At 42.2% G+C, this 21,199-nt stretch overlaps 10 protein-coding genes and 1 non-coding gene across 11 annotated transcripts; 4 read left to right on the forward strand and 7 right to left on the reverse strand.

Annotated features, from left to right (window-relative positions):
* Nucleotides 1-8: 8 nt before the first annotated feature.
* K450DRAFT_257518 (uncharacterized protein) lies at nt 9-2,128 on the reverse strand. Its single transcript, XM_051591680.1, has 7 exons — nt 1,552-2,128; nt 1,389-1,492; nt 1,256-1,326; nt 915-1,171; nt 778-842; nt 647-714; nt 9-588 (listed from the first exon to the last, which is right to left on the reverse strand). The coding sequence occupies exons 1-7, from the start codon at nt 2,016-2,018 to the stop codon at nt 151-153; spliced, it is 1,470 nt and encodes a 489-aa protein (XP_051441282.1). The 5' UTR covers nt 2,019-2,128; the 3' UTR covers nt 9-150.
* Nucleotides 2,129-2,985: 857 nt separating this feature from the next.
* On the reverse strand, nt 2,986-3,831 carry K450DRAFT_202132 (uncharacterized protein; the record flags this gene model as incomplete). The annotated part of the gene is made up of 1 exon (XM_051584683.1): nt 2,986-3,831. One exon carries the CDS (start codon nt 3,829-3,831, stop codon nt 2,986-2,988), a length of 846 nt encoding a protein of 281 aa, XP_051441283.1.
* Nucleotides 3,832-4,198: 367 nt separating this feature from the next.
* Nucleotides 4,199-5,207, reverse strand: K450DRAFT_257529 (uncharacterized protein). The gene is made up of 5 exons (XM_051591681.1): nt 4,900-5,207; nt 4,663-4,835; nt 4,531-4,591; nt 4,397-4,467; nt 4,199-4,324 (listed from the first exon to the last, which is right to left on the reverse strand). The coding sequence occupies exons 1-5, from the start codon at nt 5,103-5,105 to the stop codon at nt 4,287-4,289; spliced, it is 549 nt and encodes a 182-aa protein (XP_051441284.1). The 5' UTR covers nt 5,106-5,207; the 3' UTR covers nt 4,199-4,286.
* A 188-nt stretch (nt 5,208-5,395) lies between these two features.
* K450DRAFT_257533 (uncharacterized protein) lies at nt 5,396-5,692 on the reverse strand. The gene has a single exon (XM_051591682.1). The coding sequence runs from the start codon at nt 5,651-5,653 to the stop codon at nt 5,471-5,473; it is 183 nt and encodes a 60-aa protein (XP_051441285.1). The 5' UTR covers nt 5,654-5,692; the 3' UTR covers nt 5,396-5,470.
* A 161-nt stretch (nt 5,693-5,853) lies between these two features.
* Nucleotides 5,854-7,029, forward strand: K450DRAFT_192853 (uncharacterized protein). The gene is made up of 2 exons (XM_051584471.1): nt 5,854-5,897; nt 6,032-7,029. Exon 2 carries the CDS (start codon nt 6,225-6,227, stop codon nt 6,801-6,803), a length of 579 nt encoding a protein of 192 aa, XP_051441286.1. The 5' UTR covers nt 5,854-5,897; nt 6,032-6,224; the 3' UTR covers nt 6,804-7,029.
* On the reverse strand, nt 7,014-8,564 carry K450DRAFT_283585 (uncharacterized protein; the record flags this gene model as incomplete). Its single annotated transcript, XM_051593482.1, has 10 exons — nt 8,541-8,564; nt 8,377-8,474; nt 8,255-8,322; nt 8,044-8,183; nt 7,834-7,975; nt 7,619-7,775; nt 7,508-7,555; nt 7,338-7,448; nt 7,134-7,278; nt 7,014-7,060 (listed from the first exon to the last, which is right to left on the reverse strand). Exons 2-10 carry the CDS (start codon nt 8,434-8,436, stop codon nt 7,014-7,016), a joined length of 918 nt encoding a protein of 305 aa, XP_051441287.1. The 5' UTR covers nt 8,437-8,474; nt 8,541-8,564.
* A 518-nt stretch (nt 8,565-9,082) lies between these two features.
* On the forward strand, nt 9,083-12,236 carry K450DRAFT_257540 (uncharacterized protein). The gene is made up of 7 exons (XM_051591683.1): nt 9,083-9,360; nt 9,446-9,517; nt 9,594-10,147; nt 10,232-10,369; nt 10,447-10,946; nt 11,034-12,027; nt 12,147-12,236. Exons 1-6 carry the CDS (start codon nt 9,102-9,104, stop codon nt 11,977-11,979), a joined length of 2,469 nt encoding a protein of 822 aa, XP_051441288.1. The 5' UTR covers nt 9,083-9,101; the 3' UTR covers nt 11,980-12,027; nt 12,147-12,236.
* Nucleotides 12,158-12,728, reverse strand: K450DRAFT_257541 (uncharacterized protein). Its single transcript, XM_051591684.1, has one exon. It carries the CDS (start codon nt 12,672-12,674, stop codon nt 12,375-12,377), a length of 300 nt encoding a protein of 99 aa, XP_051441289.1. The 5' UTR covers nt 12,675-12,728; the 3' UTR covers nt 12,158-12,374.
* Nucleotides 12,729-15,213: 2,485 nt separating this feature from the next.
* On the forward strand, nt 15,214-15,286 carry K450DRAFT_t99. Its single transcript has one exon. It is a non-coding gene; the product is annotated as a tRNA-Ala (tRNA).
* A 294-nt stretch (nt 15,287-15,580) lies between these two features.
* Nucleotides 15,581-16,312, forward strand: K450DRAFT_257549 (uncharacterized protein). The gene is made up of 3 exons (XM_051591685.1): nt 15,581-15,629; nt 15,752-15,870; nt 15,940-16,312. Exons 1-3 carry the CDS (start codon nt 15,590-15,592, stop codon nt 16,048-16,050), a joined length of 270 nt encoding a protein of 89 aa, XP_051441290.1. The 5' UTR covers nt 15,581-15,589; the 3' UTR covers nt 16,051-16,312.
* A 41-nt stretch (nt 16,313-16,353) lies between these two features.
* On the reverse strand, nt 16,354-20,866 carry K450DRAFT_257554 (uncharacterized protein). Its single transcript, XM_051591686.1, has 10 exons — nt 20,745-20,866; nt 20,540-20,595; nt 19,395-20,388; nt 19,198-19,321; nt 18,942-19,117; nt 18,423-18,861; nt 18,130-18,349; nt 17,180-18,054; nt 17,010-17,099; nt 16,354-16,931 (listed from the first exon to the last, which is right to left on the reverse strand). Exons 1-10 carry the CDS (start codon nt 20,762-20,764, stop codon nt 16,575-16,577), a joined length of 3,351 nt encoding a protein of 1,116 aa, XP_051441291.1. The 5' UTR covers nt 20,765-20,866; the 3' UTR covers nt 16,354-16,574.
* Nucleotides 20,867-21,199: the final 333 nt, after the last annotated feature.

Below are 21,199 nucleotides of genomic sequence, written 5' to 3' on the forward strand. Positions count from 1 at the left end.
ACCATTATGCAGTCATAACGTTTTGAGAGCTAACAATTCATCGCATTTAGTATGGCATTTGTACGCTCTTCATCATCCCATTTAAATCTATATTGTATGCTTTCTTAAATTAAAAAAAAAAATTGTGATAAAGATAACAGTCCACTAGCTTCAGGTAAATTCTTTGTCTAAAGGCTCGACTTCATCTGTTTGTTTCGGTTTTGGTTCCAGACCGTTGGCAATAGCAGGTTTGGAATAATCCGATTTCGGCCCTGTGTCTCCTCTATTTGCAGCTTGAGATGTCTCAAGTATTCGAAGTATTCTTTCAATGGCCAGCTGATTTTGTCGTGTCATTTCACTTAAAGCTGATACCTGTTCAGCTAGGCGGTCACGGCTGTTATCGTCGCGTCTGGGCACATAAGATACAGATGGAAAGTGCGGTATGTCCTCTATAAAGGAATCCCGACGTTCAGGGGATAGTGTGCCGTTCGCTCTTGGGCTTTCCATAGACGCTGGTAGTTCGCCGTTATGTGTCATCTGGTAGTTCCTCATCGCCTCCCATACTATTGTGAAATTTCTGCCGATGATAATGGATGGCAATGCAATAAGCTGCAAAGAAGTCAGACAACATCCTGCTACTGTATCCGCGAACAAGCTATCTACTTACCAGCACTCCAAACATCATGGCTGGAAAAGTGATCAACTTGCCAATAAATGTTGTTGGCACCATATCGCCTATAAAAAACAGTTTAGACATTTCACCTTACTTGTGTCTTCCCAGCCATGGATCACACGTACCATAACCAGTTGTAGTAATGGTAACCAACACGAACCAGAAAGCTGCCGGGATGCTGTCGAAAGAGCTAAATGCAAGCAAGTTGCCATTAAGAACAAGACCGATTATGAATCAGCCATCACACACTGCGATATCGTACCTAGGGTTCCCAGATGCATCGACAAACGTTTCCAAAGTGACATCCCAGATTCCTCTCTCAGCAAAATACAGTAATGTAGAGAAAAGTACCAGGCTTGTCACCAAAAAGAAAAAGAGCGCGGAAAGAGCATCTCCTGAACGTCGCAAAGCAACCATCATAACTTCAATGGTCATAACAATGGTATTGCTATATTTATAGCTCTTGAATAGTCGAAGTAGACGAAACAGTCGCAGAATGGTGAACCGAAACTCATATGTCTAGTGGCATTTAAACAAAGAGGTCAGTATACTCTAATGGAAGTCATTGCATAGCAAGGCATGGCAATGCTGCGGAGTTCCTACCGTATCTCGTTTAGCCAGCAACTCGATATAATATGGCACAATGGAAACAAAGTCAATAATTGACAATGGAGCTAGACAAGAAGGTTAATGCGATTGACAACATCAGTGAGTGTTCAAATACTATACCACTTACCAATAAGAAATCGCCAAAGCATTTTAAAGGAATCCGAATGGGCAAAAAAGCGTAGCAGATATTCCAAGGTGAATAAGACAACCATGACAGTCTCCACATTGAACCTACACAGCCGTCAGGCACGTCTAAAACTTACGATTATTTCCGCATAAACCCAACTTACCAAGCCTTGTTGCTTTCAGCTGATCGGAATGTCGGTATAGTTTCAATGGTCGTCGTGACAGCACTGATGACAATAAGCATTGATACAAAGACGTTTGTCCAGAACGCTGCTGAACTGCTTGAAGGGTCTTCTAAAAGTTTAAATAGCGTTCTTTTCAATGGATTGCGAATGTCTTGCACCGTGTAACTTTGTCTTCTGTTGTCTCTGGCTGGTCTGTCGCTTGTCAGGTTGGATATAGAAGCCCACGCGGCAGAATTGCCACCAATGGATGCAGTACGGCCACCAGCGGTGCCTTGATTATGATGGCCTAGCTCTTCTTCACTGTCATCATCTGACATGACCAAGCGATGAGTTGATGTGCCAGGGTCGTCATCAAGTTCAATTCCGTCTGCATCAGTCTCAAAAAGAACAGTAGATCCTTCTTCGTCTGCAAGCTTGCGAAAAGGCTTGGAGCGAAAGAGATACATCCACTTATAGGTGACTCAAGTACGCTTCTGTGTTCCTAGGTAGTGATAAAACACTTTGCTGAATATACCGGGTATTTAAAAAATAATATCTCAACAACCCAATGGAACACTGTCTCAAACTCGAAACTTTTGTAGATGCCTACGTCATACCGTAATATAGAATGGAAGGTCGAAATTGCCTTCCAGATCAACTCGAAAGGCTAGGCTGGGGATTCTTTCAGAAGCGAGCATGGAAAAAACGCTTTGTCTCCCGCTCGTGGTATCTGACGGCATTTTTTCAGAAGAGCCTGGAAGAATCGACTCTTCCCCCATTTACGCTCGATTTACTGTCAGTTGATAACAGTCGTCAATACAACTTGCGTGTGGACCCAGAGGATTACATTTACACTTGTGAATCTGAAGACTTCACAGCGGACATATCGATAGGAGATTGGGTCGTCAACCGTTCTCGTTGAACAAGTGGCAACATGTAGACATCCTGATTGTCTGCGAAAATGGCGGAATCACCGCTGCACTGAATTCAATGGCCTGTGAGCTTCGTCTTCCGTACGAGGAGGTCAATCCAATTAAACTCGGCTACTTAAATGCCAACATCGAGTCTGTGTTCCCGGGCGATTACAAAAGTGGGTTTTTTTCAGCAGCGACAGTGATCTTGGCGAACTTCCTGACATTTTATCCATCAAGGACATTGAGATCAAAGCAATTTAGCTGCCCTGGATTACCGCCATGAAAACAAACAGACAATAAACTCGGTAAATGACTAAGTAAGCGAAAATCAGACGAGGTTTTACAATCTCTGGTATTTTTCATTCAACTTTCACTACTCTGTAGTTTTTGAAGCGGCTATTCTGTCAAAGATAGCCCATGACCGATTGCAAACTGCCTCGGACGGCAATACATGTGAATCCGTAGTGGCCAACAAGTCTTGCTAAAATGATATTTTTGTTCATCCGGTCCATTACACCATTTACTTTTGAGCTTGCGTTTCGAGACGATGTAGCACAGATTTGTTCAACGGTTGCTGGGGGAGCTCCTTCCAGTTCTTACTGATGTCGCTTGGTGTATCCCTCGACTGCACAATCCAAGGCGGGACAACCGAATAACTTTGAAGCTGTCCCTTTCTGATTGCCCAAGCAATCTGCACGTCGATTGCTGAGCGAGGCTCACGAACAACCTGATCTAGCAAAATCTGAGCGCCCTTTTGACTAACGGCATAACCGTGTGTGCAATATGGATTTACAGACCGTCGCAATCCCGTTGATGAATCAATTGTTTCTCCGAAAGATTCAACCTGGTGTGGATTGCTGCGTGGAGAATTACAATGGCCAAAGTAGACGAGATGCCATTCACTGGGTAGTGTAATATTCCAAAAAGAGTTCATTCGCTCTCGAATATCGAATTCCATATCAATGTCGTCTTCCAATATCAGCGCATATTTGTCACCGCGTTGAATAATCTGCTCGTACACCTCTCTGTGGCTGAAAAAGCAAGCAAGCGTGGCATTTTTCATGAGATTGACAGTCGTTCCACTCGTATTCCGTCGCATTGGAAAATCGACGTCCAGAAATGAGACTGCATCATGAAAGACGAAATTGAGACCTAGAAAGGACGCCAGCTCTTGCATTCTCACTCGTCTGTCGGTCCGGCCGGGCAAATTGATGACGTAAATTGAACTGAAACCCAGGCGGTGCGCGCGTAATCCAGATGGGATGATCGATTCAATAGAGAAATTCCGCTGGGAAATTAAGAGTGAGCTCATCATGGTCATGGATATCAGCACCGCTAAAAGCAGGTACTTTTTGTATTGCTTCATGTTGACACCAATCAGATTGGCGTTGAAGCGAAAAGGGGGAAAATTTTCACTTTCTAAACGAAAAATGTGGAGTAGGGTTCCCAAATCAAATACGCCAGTTTAGCGACGACGAGTCTGAAATGTGGTACATTCCCGCCCTTGGTACAGAAGCTTGCTCTAGAAGAGATTTCATCTACAAGTTCCAACCGAGAAAATCAAGCTTATGCTTAGCTTGAAAGTTCTAAGGGAAGGGACCTATTATTGTTCATATTAGTAAAGAAAAAAATAAAGCGCGCCTCAGAGAGCTGTACCACATTGGGAGACTCGTCTTCGCCAAAACGTGTATACATGCTCCTAGAGCAGAGAAGCTTCCTTTTTTTTGGTGATTGTTTGCCAGTTAAAATATACATAAGCTTTTATAAGTACAAAGGTTTAAATATTTTATACAAGATAGATAAGTGTTATCAAATCACCAATTAATTGCCTTTGCTCTTTTGTGAGCCAACCACAGCACCTGTTGTCAACAGCTCCAATTAGTTACATTCAACCTTATCCCATCATACATATTATCATCTAAGATACTTGCCTACAATGATTCCAATGATAATAAGTACTGTCACCAAGATAACGATTCTCCATTTCATGTCCTTCCACCACCTATGGCAATTTCGTTATTATTCAGCTCATGTTCGTCTTTCTGTATCTTTTCATTACACGTACATTCTCTTTCGAACTTGGTTAGCTGAGCGTTTGAACTGGCCACTGGTTGCCTGTAGATCATCTGTGCAACAAAGTGGCTGATCAGCGATATTCTCGCAAGTCGTAAATTATCTCAACGGCCTAAACATTTACCAGTTTTGCTTTGCAGTTGTGCTATGTTGGCGCCTCTATCCACCACTCTGTCAATGTTATCTTGCATAATATTGATAACCTGGTCGACTTCTTGTCTCACTTTGGTGGTTTTTGCATTTGTAGCGCCTGGTGGGCTAGCGGCGGTGGGAACGTACGGGTCATAAGGTTCTGACCTACACATAGACAAGGTTACTATTTCATAGAGTTCGAAGAGCTTTGATAGACCCTTTCTCTTACATCTTTTGTGAAGTGGGAAATAAAAGGTTCGTGATAAAATGTATAGGCAAAAGAGCCCGTTTATTTAAAAATTTATATAAAATTTTAGTGCCCTCCCATGATGATGACACGGATATCCAAAACAAGTCTCGGTACGTCACGAAACTAAAAATGAGAGCTAAAATGGTCAACGAGAAGACCAGACGGACCTCAACAAGACCATACATAGCCTTTCATCCTATGATTTCAGCACCAAATTCCTCAACACCCTAAAGTGGAGATTTGCACCAAATGTTACGCGTAGCCAATGATATCTGGAAAAGAGGGATATCGTGTTAATAAAAGGATGAAGAACATTGCCAACGGATAAAATGGGTATTATAGAGGGCTGCGATCAGTAATTTGGGTATAGATATTTGGTAGTCTACATGAGTGTTCTGACTGACGTGCAAATTGTCTTTTTGAAATCATCATAACAGCCCCCAATGAAGAAGAGATAACATAAAGATTACGTGCTTACCAGTTACGGATCGCGTGACATGGCAACGCTATTTTCTTGTAGAGGAAATGTTCCCAAAACGTTCAACAGCCGTTACCACGCCTTTTTCAGAGACTGCTGTACACAGTTTTTGAAAGCTTGAAACTCTTTGGCACAAACATCACGATGAACATCGGTGTAACGAGCAGTAATGCATTGACCGTATGTTTTAGCTTGATGAGAACATGCCGCAACTCCTTTTGCAAAGACTGCAACTGAGCGAGACTCCTTCTTCATAGTTTCCTTAGAATAATACCAGAAAAGCAAAAGCAAAACAAACCGTACTTCCAGCTTGGAAAAATTTTCCTTTGAAAAATATACAAAATTTTGTATTCAAAAGCCGACACGCTCGCGTCATCACATAGAAGTGAACATACTGGACTCTCTCGCGGGTGTTGCTTCATCAGCGAGTTTTAAAATCAAAAGCAGTCTTGCGACGGACAAAGAAGATGCGATTACCCCTTCCATACAAAAAAAATTGGTACGTATGTACATTAGAATGGTTAATATCTATTGAATCGCCAAAAGACTTTCAATACAAAGTGTTAGTCATAGTGGGCTCTTCTTTTACTCAATTGCACTTTGTGAGCGCTTACATCTAATGATACTTCTCAGTTCACAGCCATTGCCGATCATCGGTATCCCTTGTATCGTACTGATCTTGCATATTGGTGTTGTCTGCAAGAAATTGAATCGAAAGATTTTTATGGAAAAAAAAAAAAAATTTAATGCGTATTCAATTTTTGGTTTGCTTCGCCAGTTGAAATTGCTCCCTCCCAACGAATTGTGACTCGACTCACTTCTTGACATGCAACGACTCATTCGGCCAGCAAATAGACTTCTCTTCTCGTTAGGTCAACGAGCAATAACTAAAACACCGTCTATTCGACCACTTGGAGTTTTGCCTCAATTAGTATGTACTAATTACAGACCTCAGGCGCAATTCTTTCACGCATGGAGTTCGAACCAAAGAGATATACCAGACAAGGGAGCTTCTTCAGGTGAAGTTGTCTCTGAAGACGCCGAGGAACAAGTAGACCCGAAGCATCAGATGCTCATTGGTTTTACCTGCAAAGTGTGCAACGAGCGCTCTCACCATGTTATGTCCAAGCTTGCTTACACCAAAGGAGTCATCTTAATAGAGTGTCCAGGCTGCCAGAATCGCCACCTGATTGCTGATAACTTGGGATGGTTTCGAGACGGCAAAACAACAATTGAGGATCTAGTGAAGGAGAAAGGAGAAGGCATTCGCAAAGTCATCGTTGCGGAAGACGGCTCAGAACATGGCGGCAACCTGATGGAGTGGCTACCTGACATTGTCGCCGACGAAAAGGAGAAGAAGGAACGCGCTAAGGCTGAAGCTGACAAGATCAAGCGAGAAGAATGATTGTCTCATCAGGTTTATTGTCATGCTTGAATGGTGAATTAGCAAGCTTTTCATAGAGACAATTTTTTATTAGACGTTGACAATATGTAAATATAGATGAGTTATTTCAGAGTAATGAAACGCTTGTACTTCGAGCAGCGAACTCTTGGCATCCATTATACATGATTATGGTTATTATGCTTTTAAATCATTCAGTAAACTATTACTTGTTTATTGTTCACCACGCACAGTTGGAAATGATAGCCATGTAGTATAGCCTGGTAAATACTCCCATTAGAAGGTGGCAATCTGTTCTATCACTGACTCCTCCATGCTCGCCGAGTATATTACCAAAGTCCTTGACTTGGGAGGCCCTCTTAATTGCACTGGCCAATAAACCGCCAAATGGAGCAACAAATGACGCGAATATGCCAAATACCAGAGCGTGAATTTGGAAGTCATTGTAGGCCACTGTAAATGATAGGTTGACATTCAACTAGGAAGTAAAGTTCAGAGTATAGCAACTGAAAAGCGAACGGTGGTTTTTCAAGTTACCATATGATTCATACTGTGCTTCAATATTTCAGGAAGTAGTTCGATTTCCTTTGGGGTGAGTACTGCAGACGGTATACACGTTGGCTTGTGCCAGATTGTCACCTTCAGGCTCTGTAAAAGCATTTGTTAGAAGCCCTTGCGGTATTTTCGACTATAAAACAGATCCTCACCGTCACTGGGCAAATTAGATACCAATGTCGTGCTAGCAAATGCGCCAGCTACATCGATCACTTTAATATTAGCAACAAGTCTGTAGGCTCTGTTGATGACAGTGTACTTACAGGAACAGAAAAGACAAGTGTTATAATGGCTGCGCCTATGAATCCTTCCAATGTCTTCTTCGGAGAAAGTTTGCAGAGCTGGGTGACTCCGAACAGCTTCCCGCACACATACGCAGATATATCGTTGCAAACAACAAGTGTAACGGGTAAGACATACCTTGAAATGAATTTAGATCGAAGATGGATATGATAGGGAAACACTGATAAAATCTTACCACACTAAGCCAGCCATAATATTACGAATCACAAAGTAAGTCTGAATAATAGTCCAAAGAGTAACCATATGAGCCCAGCAAAATCGTTGCAGCTCAAGCTGACATGAGCCTGTATTCATGGCACGCACAGATTGGCAAAATCCTAAAATATCAACAGCATGAGCCTGTCGGTTGCTGGTTATTAAAGCCGATATACCAACAATTTTTTACCATAACAGTATGCACAATACAACGTAAAGATGTACCAATGCCAAATTTTGTTCGATATTAAATTTCCTATACTGTTTTCTGAGAAGTGCGAGAGTATGGCATCCGGCACTACATAAAGTGCTGCAATGATGTAAAAATACCTGAAAAATACGATGAGTCTGAAACATTGATGATGTTGTCGGTACAAAACAATGGTTCAGTCACACTTTACCAGCTTATCCAAGCGTACTTCTTCAGGCTTTTGCCATCCGGTGTACAAGCTGGTAAGTTGAACAACTCCTAATATTGAGGTTAATCTAACAGAAACCATGCCATTCGTGGATTCATATCTACCTGTACAACTTTGGTTTCAACCAAAAGTAGAAACGCTATTAGTGCCATCGGTCCCAACATAACGATGATACTGAATGCCACCACAAGGCAAACTGTAACTATGGATCTATTTAGAAGGTTTGCTTTTAACATAGAAGAATACCTTGAAGGGAAACTTAACTGACCAATATATATAGCTGTCAAATTTGCCAAGGGAAACATTGAAATAAAGGAGGCATAGCAGTATACCATTTGTGCTGATAACGACTGGTATATACTGCATTGACATGCACAGAGTAACAGAGACAATATTTCTCGACAGACAGGTTTTCCGACAATATAACATGGGTGATTTTGTGCTTATCACCATATCTATAGGGCTTTCTACAACTTGTAACCAATACCGCGGATAACAACCCCCTTTATCTGTAGCTGGGCACGCTGCATTCCGGCCAGCCACGTGGAATTGGATATAAAACACCTCCGTATCACGTTCAGAAATATGAGTCTCTCACAATGTATAGCACAGGAATTACTTGAGCAGGTTGTACGCTGAAACGTTTATTGTGCTTCTACGATTCAGTCCTTTTGGTCGTGTTTGCACGGCAAAAGCAACAGCTGTCATTTTTTGAGTGAGTCAAAATTAGTACAGTAACTTCAGCAGAATGAGCTGAGCCACCAATTTTTTTTATTTTATATTTTGGCAACCCGAGAGCGTGAACGTTACCTTTTTTTACACGTAAATCATGGACGACTTAATTCCACTTTTTGTCAAAGTCGGCCTGACAGAACAGAAGGCTAAAGATACTGTCAAAAACAAAAAACTTGCTCCCACATTTGAGAGAGTTATCTTGGAATCCGGCAGCGTGAACGGCTGTAGTAAAGAAACTGGCAATTTGCTGTATTTCCTTGCATCCAAGATTACCAAGGACGCCGAAGTTCACTTGCCTTTTCTTTCGAGAAAGATTGCCTCTGGCGATTTGAAGACCACTGAGCAGGTTTCTGGTAAGTCGATTGAACCGAGTAAGGGAGAAACCCGAGATGTTCAAAGAATCTAATCACGCTCACACCTTCCTTCCTTCCTGATTAGCTGCCATTGCATTCTTGGATGAGAAGCTTCCTCCAATTGACGAAGCTGCTTTCAACGAAGAAGCTGGTGTTGGTACGTTTGATGCTCATGCCTCTAAAAGATGTTGATCCCGCTGGTGCACTAAACACGAGAACTTATCGTATCACAGGTATTACCGTCACTCCTGAGCAGATCAAGGATGTCATCGCCTCATACATCGCAGAAAATAAGAGCAACATTGAAGAAAACAGATACCGAACTCTTGGACCTTCATTGGCGGCAACCAAGAAGCTCCCCGAATTGCGTTGGGCTGATGGTGCTGCTGTTAAGACCGAGCTTGAAGCTCAGTATCTCGCACTTCTTGGTCCCAAAGATGAGCGAGACGCTCCTCAGAAGAAAAAGAAGGAACCCAAGCCAGCCCCAGCAGCAAAGTCCACAGTGGAGGAGGCAGCAAAGTCAGTAGACCCAGCGGCAACCGTCAAAAAAATGTTCTTTGAAGGAGAAATCTCAAACTTGCACAAGCCTGGTGGTAACAAACAAATCAACCCCGAGTTGATGAAGAAGCATCTGGAAGTCACTGGTGGAAAAGTTGTGACTCGGTTCCCACCAGAACCCAACGGTTATCTCCATATTGGACATGCTAAAGCCATTAACGTTAACTTTGGCTATGCAAAAGCTCACAATGGCATCACTTATTTGCGATATGATGACACCAACCCAGAGGTACGGTTGCTATTCAGTTTAATGAATGAATTTTTTTTTTAATTATCTTTGATGAATACTTATTGTGCTCTTTTATGGAATTAGGCTGAAGAAGAGAAATATTTCACCTCGATTTTGGACACTGTGAGATGGCTTGGTTTCGAGCCCTTCAAGATCACCTACTCCAGTGACTACTTCCAGGAACTTTACGAATTAGCTATCAAACTAATTAAGAAGGGATTGGTATGTTTTGCTGTCTCTTTATTTACGCATATTGCTCTTCGTTGTGCCATTCTGATTTCTTATGCTCGTTCATGCAGGCTTATACTTGCCAGTGTACTGGAGACGAGATTGCAGCTCATCGTGGAGGTGAAAACAGAGGACCCCGTACTGCTTGTGTTCACCGTGACCGACCGATCGAGGAGACCCTTAAACAGTTCCAAATGATGAAGGATGGTCGTTTCAAGGAAGGTGAAATCACTCTGCGTATGAAGATGGATTTGGAAAATGGCAACCCTCAATTCTGGGATTTGATCGCCTACCGCATTCTTTACACTCCTCATCACCGCACTGGTTCTCAGTGGTGCATATATCCTACTTACGACTTTACGCACTGTCTTGTCGATTCGCTCGAAAACATTACTCACTCCCTTTGCACCTTGGAGTTCCGTCTCTCCCGAGAAAGCTACTACTGGCTTTGTGATGCTGTTGAAGTGTACAAGCCTGTCCAGTGGGAATACGCCAGATTGAATGTTACAAATACCGTCATGTCCAAGCGTAAGATTCTCAAGATGGTCAATGAAAACTATGTTAATGGATGGTAAGCTAGTTGGGCTCTTCTCGCTATGAACTGAAAGTGTTATGTTGTGGAAATGGTGACTCACTGTTCCATTTTCATCATTAACAGGGACGATCCAAGACTCTTCACTCTTGTTGGTATCAGACGACGTGGTGTTCCTCCGGAAGCTATCAACAATTTTGTTGCTGAATTGGGTATCTCATTGTACAATGCTCAGACCGATGTGATCCGTCTCGACAATCATACTCGTGATTACCTCGATCGCACTGCTCCTCGATTAATGACCATCCTCAAGCCAGTCAAGGTGGTCATTGAAAACCTTCCTAATGATCATTTGGAGATGTTGACCATTCCCAACAAGCCCCGTGATCCTGCCATGGGCGAACACACCGTTCCTTTCACCAACACTGTTTATATTGAAGCTGCTGACTTCCGTGAACAGGATTCTCCTGATTACTACCGTCTTGCTCCTGGAAAGACTGTTGGCTTGCTTCATGTCAAGTGCCCTATTACATGTACGGAAGTAGTGAAGGATGCCAATGGCAATATCAGTGAAATTCGTTGCCGTTATGAAAACGGCGAAGGTGTTAAGAAGCCAAAGACTTACATCCACTGGGTCGCCGATTCTCCCAAGCATGGATCTCCCATCAAATTGGATGAAATCAGATTGTACGAAATTCTCTTCAATCATGCCAATCCCTCTGACAAGACCTTGGTTCCTGAAGGATACCTCTCTGATATCAATGAAAACTCTATCTCACTGGAAACGGGTGCTATTGCTGAAATCGGTCTGTGGGATCACCTTAAAGATTGGATTGCCAAGACAGGTGGAAAGGATTTGGAGAGCGCTAGATGGCAATTTGTCAGAAACGGCTATTTCTGTCTCGACAAGGATACCGAGCTGGATATTAATGCTGCCAAGACAGGCAATGTAAGAGATGCTGCCAAGAGATTGGTCTTCAATAGAACCGTCACTCTCAAGGAAGATTCAAGCAAAGACGATGCGGCTGTTAGAAAAGGAGGTATCATCGACACCAGAAAGAAGCGGGCATAAAGTAATGTGAATGGATGGTTAGCTAAGATGATGTAGAATATAACTCGGGCAAGTTTTCTTTTTTTTTTTTTGTTAGTCTTCTTTTTCCATTCACCGTGGTAACTTTCATGGTTTCATATTTTTTTTTCTTTGCGGGATTCTTTGACATCTCTCTCAATTCAAACCAGGGTATATATAAAACTTATGATGTTTAGAACTTATTGTTTTTATATTACTGAACTGAATGGAACAACTATACAATCTATTTAGGAGGAGGGTAACATATTAGGTGTGTACAAAAAAGTAGTGCGGTATAGACAAAACCGATAGTGTATACGATGAACTCTAATGCTCTGAAACCAGCAGTGCAGGCTTGAGTTCGGAGAAGGGAATTTGTGAGAGCTTTTCATTTGGCTCTAGAGGGAATAAGTTGTACCTATGGCGGAGTAGTCAAAGTACAAGCTGTCCTTCATCATTTGAGTTTCGAGCATGACGTTATAAAGCGGCAAAACCTTGCCATTCCATGAGCAATTGGCGCATTCATATCGAACTCGCATATTGTTTGGCTTTCCCACTCGAACATTGAACACAATAAATTGCGTTTCGGATCGAGTCAGCTGTACGGAATCGTGTGATTTGCATCGAGGGCAAGGGTGACCTTGGTGTTCGAGGGAGATTTTCTTATCGGCTCCACCCACGAGGACGAAGCTAGGCATAGTGTGTTTGATGGAGGTAATGATGGTAAAAAGAGTGAAGTTGAGGCAGTGCTGAAAAATGGAGGCGAATTGGATGTCACCTTTTATAAGTTTGCGCTAGCATGAAAGGTCAGCAGGAAGGATGTGGAGATACAAATTAGGTTCGGCTGTGCCAAAGGCAGCGCCACGTTTTCTATACATCGTTTTAATAATATGGAAAGGAAGAGCTGGGCCCTCCGCAGTTTCTTTAAGCCAACGCCGAAACCATTGGCTTTCTGCGCTGCTTTACTGACTGCACTCTTCTACAAAAACTATTACTGACCTAATTTGGGGTATAAAACCTAGCCTGTCTCAGCTGCGGACGGTCTGCTGCAGACATGATGGAATTTCTTGCTTGGTGACTGGTTCTGTGTATTGTCGCGAAGTCCTGCGAGCTCCCCTCAATATCAGTCAGACACATTTCCTTTCACAGTAAATTGGCTTTAGCCAAATAAGGTAACCGAATCTTGGGGCTTTCGTAAAGCCGACGCACCTCGCTACTTCCAACGGGTCGTATCTAGGATTCGTTATGGTAGAATGGCGGCAGGCATTAGAGTGAGCTAAATATGGCCGATACAAATTGTGAAAGCCGAACATTGTTTAGTTAATGCGTCGGGTCAATAACATCATAGTGCTTAAAGTTTTCCTGCATTTCCAAGCACTGTGGTAAAAAATGGCGAGCGTGTGACTGAGACGTTAGCCCCATGCCCCTTCTGCTGATTATAATGCAGCCATTTTATGACGAATACCAACGCACACATCTTTTATCTTCACACACCTGCATAGGTATCGTCTTCTTCCCAAATGTCTTCAGACTTAAAGAACACTTGGCAGAAATTCAAAAGGAGTTTAGATCCATCGGTCCTGCCGATGTGTCTTAACATTTTTTTCATGAGCTTCGATTCCATGTAAAGTCAGGTCGATGGGTCACATCGGTAAAATGCGTTTATGCGAGTCCTAATTTGGAAAGCGAGAATGTAACAGTCAATCTATTCATTCTCTTATCATTCTTGAGCACATCATCCGTATGATTGATAAGCTACGCCTGCTTACATATCTTCTTCTGCTGAGTCCGCTTAAATATCTCGTCTCTCCACAGCCGCCCAGTAATGATTATTCATACCGCCACGTCAATTAGCCACTACCTGACCTGAAATAGACATTTCCTACCACTCACCGAGCTCAAAGTCCGGGAAAGGCCACCGAGCTTTCATCCGGTTTGAACAGCTTGAAGTAAAGCGAGTATTTGTAATGTGACAACGTTGAAGTTTTCAATATCTTTTTTATTCCATGCAACAACAAAGTCATTCAATGGCGGAGTGAAACCTTCAAGCATAAGCCATCGATGTGCAGGCATTAGTTATACCCCTGAAATGGAAGAAAATTATCACAAGTAATTTTATCTCGTTGCCAAAAATCATACGATGCCATTACTTTTTTTCTTCATGATGAAAAAATAAAAGCCGATGGAAAATCTTCAAAGTGTCTACAATTACGGTTAATTCATCTTTGGGATTTGCTAAATTATTTTTTTTAAAACATCATGCCAGGAACACTAACGATATCGAAGTCACTAACTCCATATGTCGTTAGCCGTGGGTTACGTTGACCATCTCTTTGGTAAAGCTTGACAACAGAATTGAAACGCATATGATAAATGCATCTGAGAATTTTGATGAAAAATAAAAATAAAAAAAATTACATTTCTGTTGACGATGCAAAAACATCTCTGTGGTTAGAAATAAATTATGACAGATTTCGATGTAAACTTACGATTTATCTTAAACCGAAAGGCAAGTGTCATTCCACTCGGCCTAATGAGGGCGATCGTCGACAGTGAGAACATTTTCATATTTTTTGTCATTGGACCCCTCGGTGCCGTTTCTAAAATAAAAAAGGTAGTATTTAAAAATAAAACTGTCTTCGACAACGCTAACGTGTACATTGCAGCGCCAAGCAGAGTGCGTGTAACAATGAGGCTGACCGCACAGTCACACCAAGAATGCAGGCTGCACGATGTAATTTCCACGCCATACTATATGGTTTGTGGATCTCCGTAGGAGCAGTTGCCTAGCTACAGAAAAATGGCATGTATTTCCCACAAGGCTAGAAATAATGGATTGTTTTTTGACACTGAGCAGCTCCAGATTTTAGAGAATACTGATAATGTATGCGTATGTTGGATCAAAAAAAAAATTTGTTATGTGAAGCTAGTCCTAAATGTCAAAAGTACCGAGTGACAGTCTTACTGTACACCGGGGACGCTTATTTAGGCGCAGAACATTCTGAAGTGTCTATCACGTTTTGCGAATATATGATTATGCTGACCACTGGAGCCATGAAATCTCACCCTCTTGAGCTGCAATAATATATATTGTGCAATTTTAATCTCTTCAAAAAGCAAAATCGACTTACTAGTGTCTGGTAAGAAAAATAAATTGGACTATAGATGCTCATTTGTATCTTGAACACTTTTTGTTGATAGTATGATTAATTTTTGGTGGTCCAAAAAATATCGGAAGGGGATGTAGCTCAAATGGTAGAGCGCTCGCTTAGCATGCGAGAGGCACCCGGATCGATGCCGGGCTTCTCCACTTATTTTTTCATTTTTTGTACACAATTTTTTTTTCTTCTTTGTCGCCTGCTTATTCGCCGACGTCAAATTTTTTTTTTCTTGCATAGGTCTTTCATATCGTGATCTGTAACAATTGTGTTATGTGCAGTTTGCAATATTTTTGATTAATAATTGGATAGTAGATATAGCAAAGTGGCATCAAGGATGTAACAGGTGAAAGAAAATGGCGTCAACAATGATATGGGCTGATTTTTTTAGCATAATAATCAAAAGTTAGTGGTGCTGTTATGCACCTCTCTGTGTTGTTGTTTCAGCAAACTCCATGGTTGAAAAACGCCTAAATTTTTCCTCGCTCATTAAAGGTTTTATATTTCTCTCCCCATTAATTATTTTTTTCACACGCAAGCTACTTACTTTCTAAACACATCCTTCACTAACATGTATATTCCAACTGTGATTCGTAACAACCTGCTCCGCCAACGAGCCACGGCCGCTTGCCTTAAGCGATTCGAGCATGGCGGTCCTACCGCTGGAGCTGTTGCCACTTCAAAAGGCTTTGGTGAGAAGGAGCGAGCTGTAGAGAATCAGTGGGCTAAGATGCACGTCGGTATCACCTTGAAACGCTTCCATGTGGCATTGACTGCTTGTTGACTAATTCGTTTGTGATTGTAGGACGCTGAAAAGATTAAAGCTTTGAAGGATTTACTGCACAAGCAAAGCGAGACGACAAAGAAGCTTCAAGAGGAAATCGAAAACATCCGCCGTGAGGTGTCTTCCAAATAGGATCAACATAACTCCTACGAATAAAGAAAATGTTGGGAAAAAAATTATACATATGCTTTGTAGGTGACTTCACCCTAGTCATCAAAACCAATTGAAAGCAAAAAATAAACAGAAGTCAATCTAATGTATTGAGATGGTTGTGGGTCGTATACATTAAGCATTTGCTACACCCAAACTTTTTTTTTTCCCTTTCTTTTTTCTTTCTTGCGTTTTGATAAGGAAATTGCACAAAATTACATTGAAACTGGAAGAAAATGAAATGCAGAACATAAAGGAATAAAACAAGTCGAAAAGAGAATATTTACAATTCAAACCATAAATCCAGAGCAAAATGAAGCAATATCTTAGAATACCATGTACGGTTGAGATCAATTGACTAGTAGCATTAGGAAGGTCGCGAAAGAAGACTAGGAACGGCCGTGGCGTGATAGGGTCGCAAAATAAGTTGGTAATAGTTAGTGAAGCTTTTTAAAAAGTAGTCTTCAAGGCCCTGCCTCATGGTGCACGGATTTGCAAGTGGGTCTTTAAACGAGCGGGCTTGTGTTCGACGAATGTAATGAGCTCAGAGTTGAAGTATCTTCGCCTTCTTGCATAGGGGTGATATCTTGCGATGTGGATGGAGTGGAGCAGTCCATAGATGCGGACCCTAGCCGTTCTGAGTGATCGTCCGATTCGCCAAATCGCGAACCTGGGTGTGATCTCTTGGAACCATTGTGAGCCTTTTCATCTTTGTCAGAACGCTTTCTCTTACGCTTGAGTTTGTTCACCACTTCATGACCATGAGAATCTATGTAGGTTTCAATCTTTGTTCGAAGGGCAGCGTTGACCGCCTGAATTTTACGGGAAGACTGTGATTCTCGATCTACGATATGGTGAGTAATCTGAAATGAACAAGAAGTCGAAAGCGTTAGAAAACGATCATACACAAGGGTGTAATGAATGGTTGCAGTATCACATACCTTGCGAGCCAGCTCCTTGAACAATTCCTTATCACCTTGCCATAATGACTTCTGCTTTGAGCTCAAGTATTTGGTCACCACTTTACCAACCTATTAATTCATTTGCAACATCGATTAAATATCATTGACCATTTTCACATATACAGCATTGCAATATAGATTGGTCTTACCTCCTTTTTGAGTTCTATTTCTGACATCGCTTTGACAGTACTTTCAGATTTCGATATTGTATGCGCTTTAGTACTAGACTTTGATGGGCGTTTCACATCTGTTTCGAAACTGTTCACTGTCGTCTTCTTTTTTCGCTCCGCTTCCATTATAGCGGTCGCAACCAAGTTTTCAATCTGGTTTTGATCAACACCTTCGATCGAGCTAACTTTTCCTTCCGGAGGTTCCCATTGTGACTGATTGGTCAAGATATTGTAGTAGTATAGACTGCCATCTGCAGAATAGGCTGCTTTCCAGTTTGGTGGCAATTTGATATGATCAGTACTAGCGGATGCCGCTGCTGCTACTGCTGCTGCCGCCACCGATGCCGCAGCGGTGAATGCTGCAGGTTGCGTCGGAATATCGGTGCTTGGTGACGAATAGCGAGACGATTGAGAACGATTCAACGCTGTATAGGCTTGCATTGCAGCAGGTGCCGTCGGTAAAGTGCTATCGTCTAGTGGTAATGCCGTTCCTGATCGCGGAGTATCGTATCCATGTTGCTCGTTCGCCGCTGTATACACGTCGGCCGAAGTAGCATAGTAAGCATTAGTTTGATCTGCAGTAGAGCTTTGGTATGCAGCGGCAGCTTGCGATGCGAGTGCGGCTGATGCGGCTGCAGCTGCCAACATAGCTCTTGGCGCAGTCGGAATGACGACCACCGGTGGAAATTTTAAACGACGCTCCATGTCCTCTAAGGTGATATCTAGCGGCAAATGCTCATAATAGTCATCTGGAGGTTCATAAAAGTCGCGACTAGAGGAGTATCGTCGTTTTTTCGACAGCGTTTGTGATGCGTCACCTTCAGTGATACTGTGATTATCTCCAAATACTTCCTCTGGTAGGATGAAAGTATGAGTGTAAGAGACGTGTGCTTATCAAAAAAGATGAGTGAGAAAGGGCTATAGCTTACCATTCACATCCTGTACAATCTCCTTTGGTTGCTCCGTGTATATACGCTTGGGAATACGATAAACACTCTTCAAGTCACTCCATTCTTGAAGAAGTTGCGTTGCTCTTTCTTCAATATCTTCGTCACCATACTCGGTGAACTTCGTCATGACTTCGAACATATCACTATCTTCAAGTCCATTTCTATTTGCTAATGGTAGTTGTTCGAGGACTGTGAGAACCTACGGTCAATTAAGTTAGCATTTATGGTATCTGCTTTCCTCAAATTTTGTTTGAAAAAGATGGGTGTCAAACCTTTTTAACAATGTCCTGTTCGTTTTTCCATTCACCTAGCCAAAACTTGAGCATTTTCAAGCCGTGCAATCGAACAAATCTTTTCAAGATCTCACGACCGTTGGATGTATGACCATCTGTCAATTCCAACCTGTGAAGTAGTTTCTGTACAAGCTTCGACTTGCCAACTGAACCAAGCATTTTCTTGACAAACATCTGGACTTCATCTGGACTTTGCAAAGGCAGATTTACAACCTTAGCACGATCGTATATTTGTTCCTTTTTGAGAAGCTTGGTCTTTGCAGCGGACGGAGAAAGGTCGATAGCATCGGCTTCCGCTTCGTCTTCTGATTGTTCATAATCCGGAGCGACTAGATCACTCAAGCTAAATTTAGGATTGGTACCTCCTATGACGCCTTTGCAGTTTGGCTCGCCACAGTAGCATGGCTGAGCTACAGCTCTGTAAAGTAATATTTCAATATGCGAAAAAAAAAAGCCATGTATCTTTCCATTGTGTGGAGTTATGCTTGATAAACTTACCCATAACGTTCAAACTTGTAATCAAATGTAAGCTCTTCACCAGCTTTGATATTTCTGGAGGTAAATATTCCAATACGCATCGTTTTACCAATGACCCATTTTTGAGTAACGCAATTTGGGCGGCAGGAATGATTGATGAATCGAGCCAAACAACCTTTTCGGGTTGCGTCGATGATCTACAATTCACAATATAAACAAACATTAGACTTTGTTGCTGCAATACAGTGCGTATACGTATATAAGGTATGTTTCAAACCTCGTCCGACTTTAAAGTCATAAAGTAGAAGTGCTTGACACCTTCAGTATTGTATTCCTTCGTCCTCCTGATGAATTCGCTGTTGGGTATAACTTCTCCAATATATTCCATAATAAATTGATTGCTAAGTTTTTTGGGGTAAAGTTTTAGAAAATCACGAGGTAATGAGTCAAAAATTATACGCAATATATGTTTACCATTCAAGATCGGCTAAGGCTCGCAGACCATATCCTTTCTTTTCTGTTCGAATTACATCCACACTTGAGTATTGCTGTAGTTGGAAGCGTCTGTTACGACAATATCTCCCACAGGGGCAATCGTCTTCCATGCATTCCATAAACATCATACGATTGATGCAAATATCGTCATCGCCACAAGCTGCACTGGAGTCATCGTAGTTTGGTTCATATTTGCATTCGCATGGCATTGACTCTTCCGCTATTGATTTTCCGGTTGCTGAGCCCTTGTATATATTGGCGGTAATGTGTTGATACCTGGTCATGGCTTCTGCTGTTGCACAGGGGTAATCTGCGAAAGCTGGCTTGTCCTCGTCGTCAGAGTGAGGCGTTGATTCTTGTTTGATCATAGTATCGTCGCTGAAACTTTCTGTTTTGGGAATTGAAGGAGGCATCAAGTCACCCAAGAGCGACTCCTTCAGATCTCTTTGATCGAGGGCATCGTTTTCCAGCTCTGTTTTGGATGATGCGTATAAGCTTGATGCGTCAAACTGAGCCAACTCTGTCTTCATCTGACCAGTTGTTTCCAGTTTGATATCCGTATTCATGTCGTTGTTGATATCAAGATCCGAGTGATACGGCTGAAGTGGTGGTGAAATATGACCGTTCCTCAAATGGCTACCTATGGGGTTTATGTCTTGCGGCGCAATCATAGAATCGCTTGGAACAGCAGTATAAACGCTTGCAATTGGAGCTTCAGACGGCGGTGCTTTCCACTCGCTGCTGCCATTAGCCCCGACCTGTACTGGAACCGTAGTCATGTCGTCAGAAGACGTATTCTTTGTCTCTACTATCGAACCTGAGCCGTCGAAAGCTGATGAAAAATGCTTGCCGACACCAGAGTCTACGTACATTGGATCAACATGAGTTTGTCCAGGATTTCGCCAAGATGGAGCCTGTTGCAAAGTCGATTCCGATTGCTGTTCACCAAATCGCCCGTTAACGATGTTACTGTCTTCTATAACGAGACGTGATTAGTCAGACATGAACACAACAAGTGAGGTGATTCTTCCCAGTGCATTTGGTCAAAACGCTCGTAGCTCACATTCCACACGTCATTTGCCAAATTGTGAATCTTATAGTAATGCGACAGCACGATTACTTACCAGAATGGGTCAGCGTTGTCAAGGATTGTAATTCGGGATACGTCGCAGAGTGTTGACTGCAATTAGGGAAAGCGTTAGCATCGTGGCTTTTGGCGCATGGACCGATCTTGGCACAATAAGCCCATTTCGCTACGATCACCGTGAGGGTTCGCTGACTAGATCGATTACCCCTACAAGCTGGAACCGACAATGAGTGATTGCTTACCTGCTATCACCGTTTTGCATAACCAATTCCAAAATGTCTAAGCTGATTGGTATTCTCTTCCTTTCGAAGAATGCAGACAATGAGGGAGAAAAGGGCTTGATAAAAAAGTTGAAAAGGCGGAGAAGAAACGGCTCGAAATTGTCTTTTCCTTTGACCAATTTCTCCAAAAATTTCGTGGTCACATTTGGACAAGAGCCAACTGTAGGACTCTCTGATCAAATGAAAGGAACAGCTACTTCATTCTTACATCCGACAAAGGAAAAAGTTCGATCAAGACGGCAGAAATGAAATACACGTAAAGGTAGGATCAAGAGAGTTGCAGTTGCACAACTTCTTTGACATCAGACTATAGCCATCGCACTGAATTCTCTATAGTCGTGTATAACGTCCTAGGACTTTGGTTTCACTTTTATTAATTCAACTATGACTGAATAATGGACCTTGATTACACCACA

The sequence above is a fragment of the Umbelopsis ramanniana genome, assembly GCF_025399195.1.
Source record: "Umbelopsis ramanniana AG unplaced genomic scaffold K450scaffold_67, whole genome shotgun sequence".
NCBI lineage: Eukaryota > Fungi > Mucoromycota > Umbelopsidomycetes > Umbelopsidales > Umbelopsidaceae > Umbelopsis > Umbelopsis ramanniana.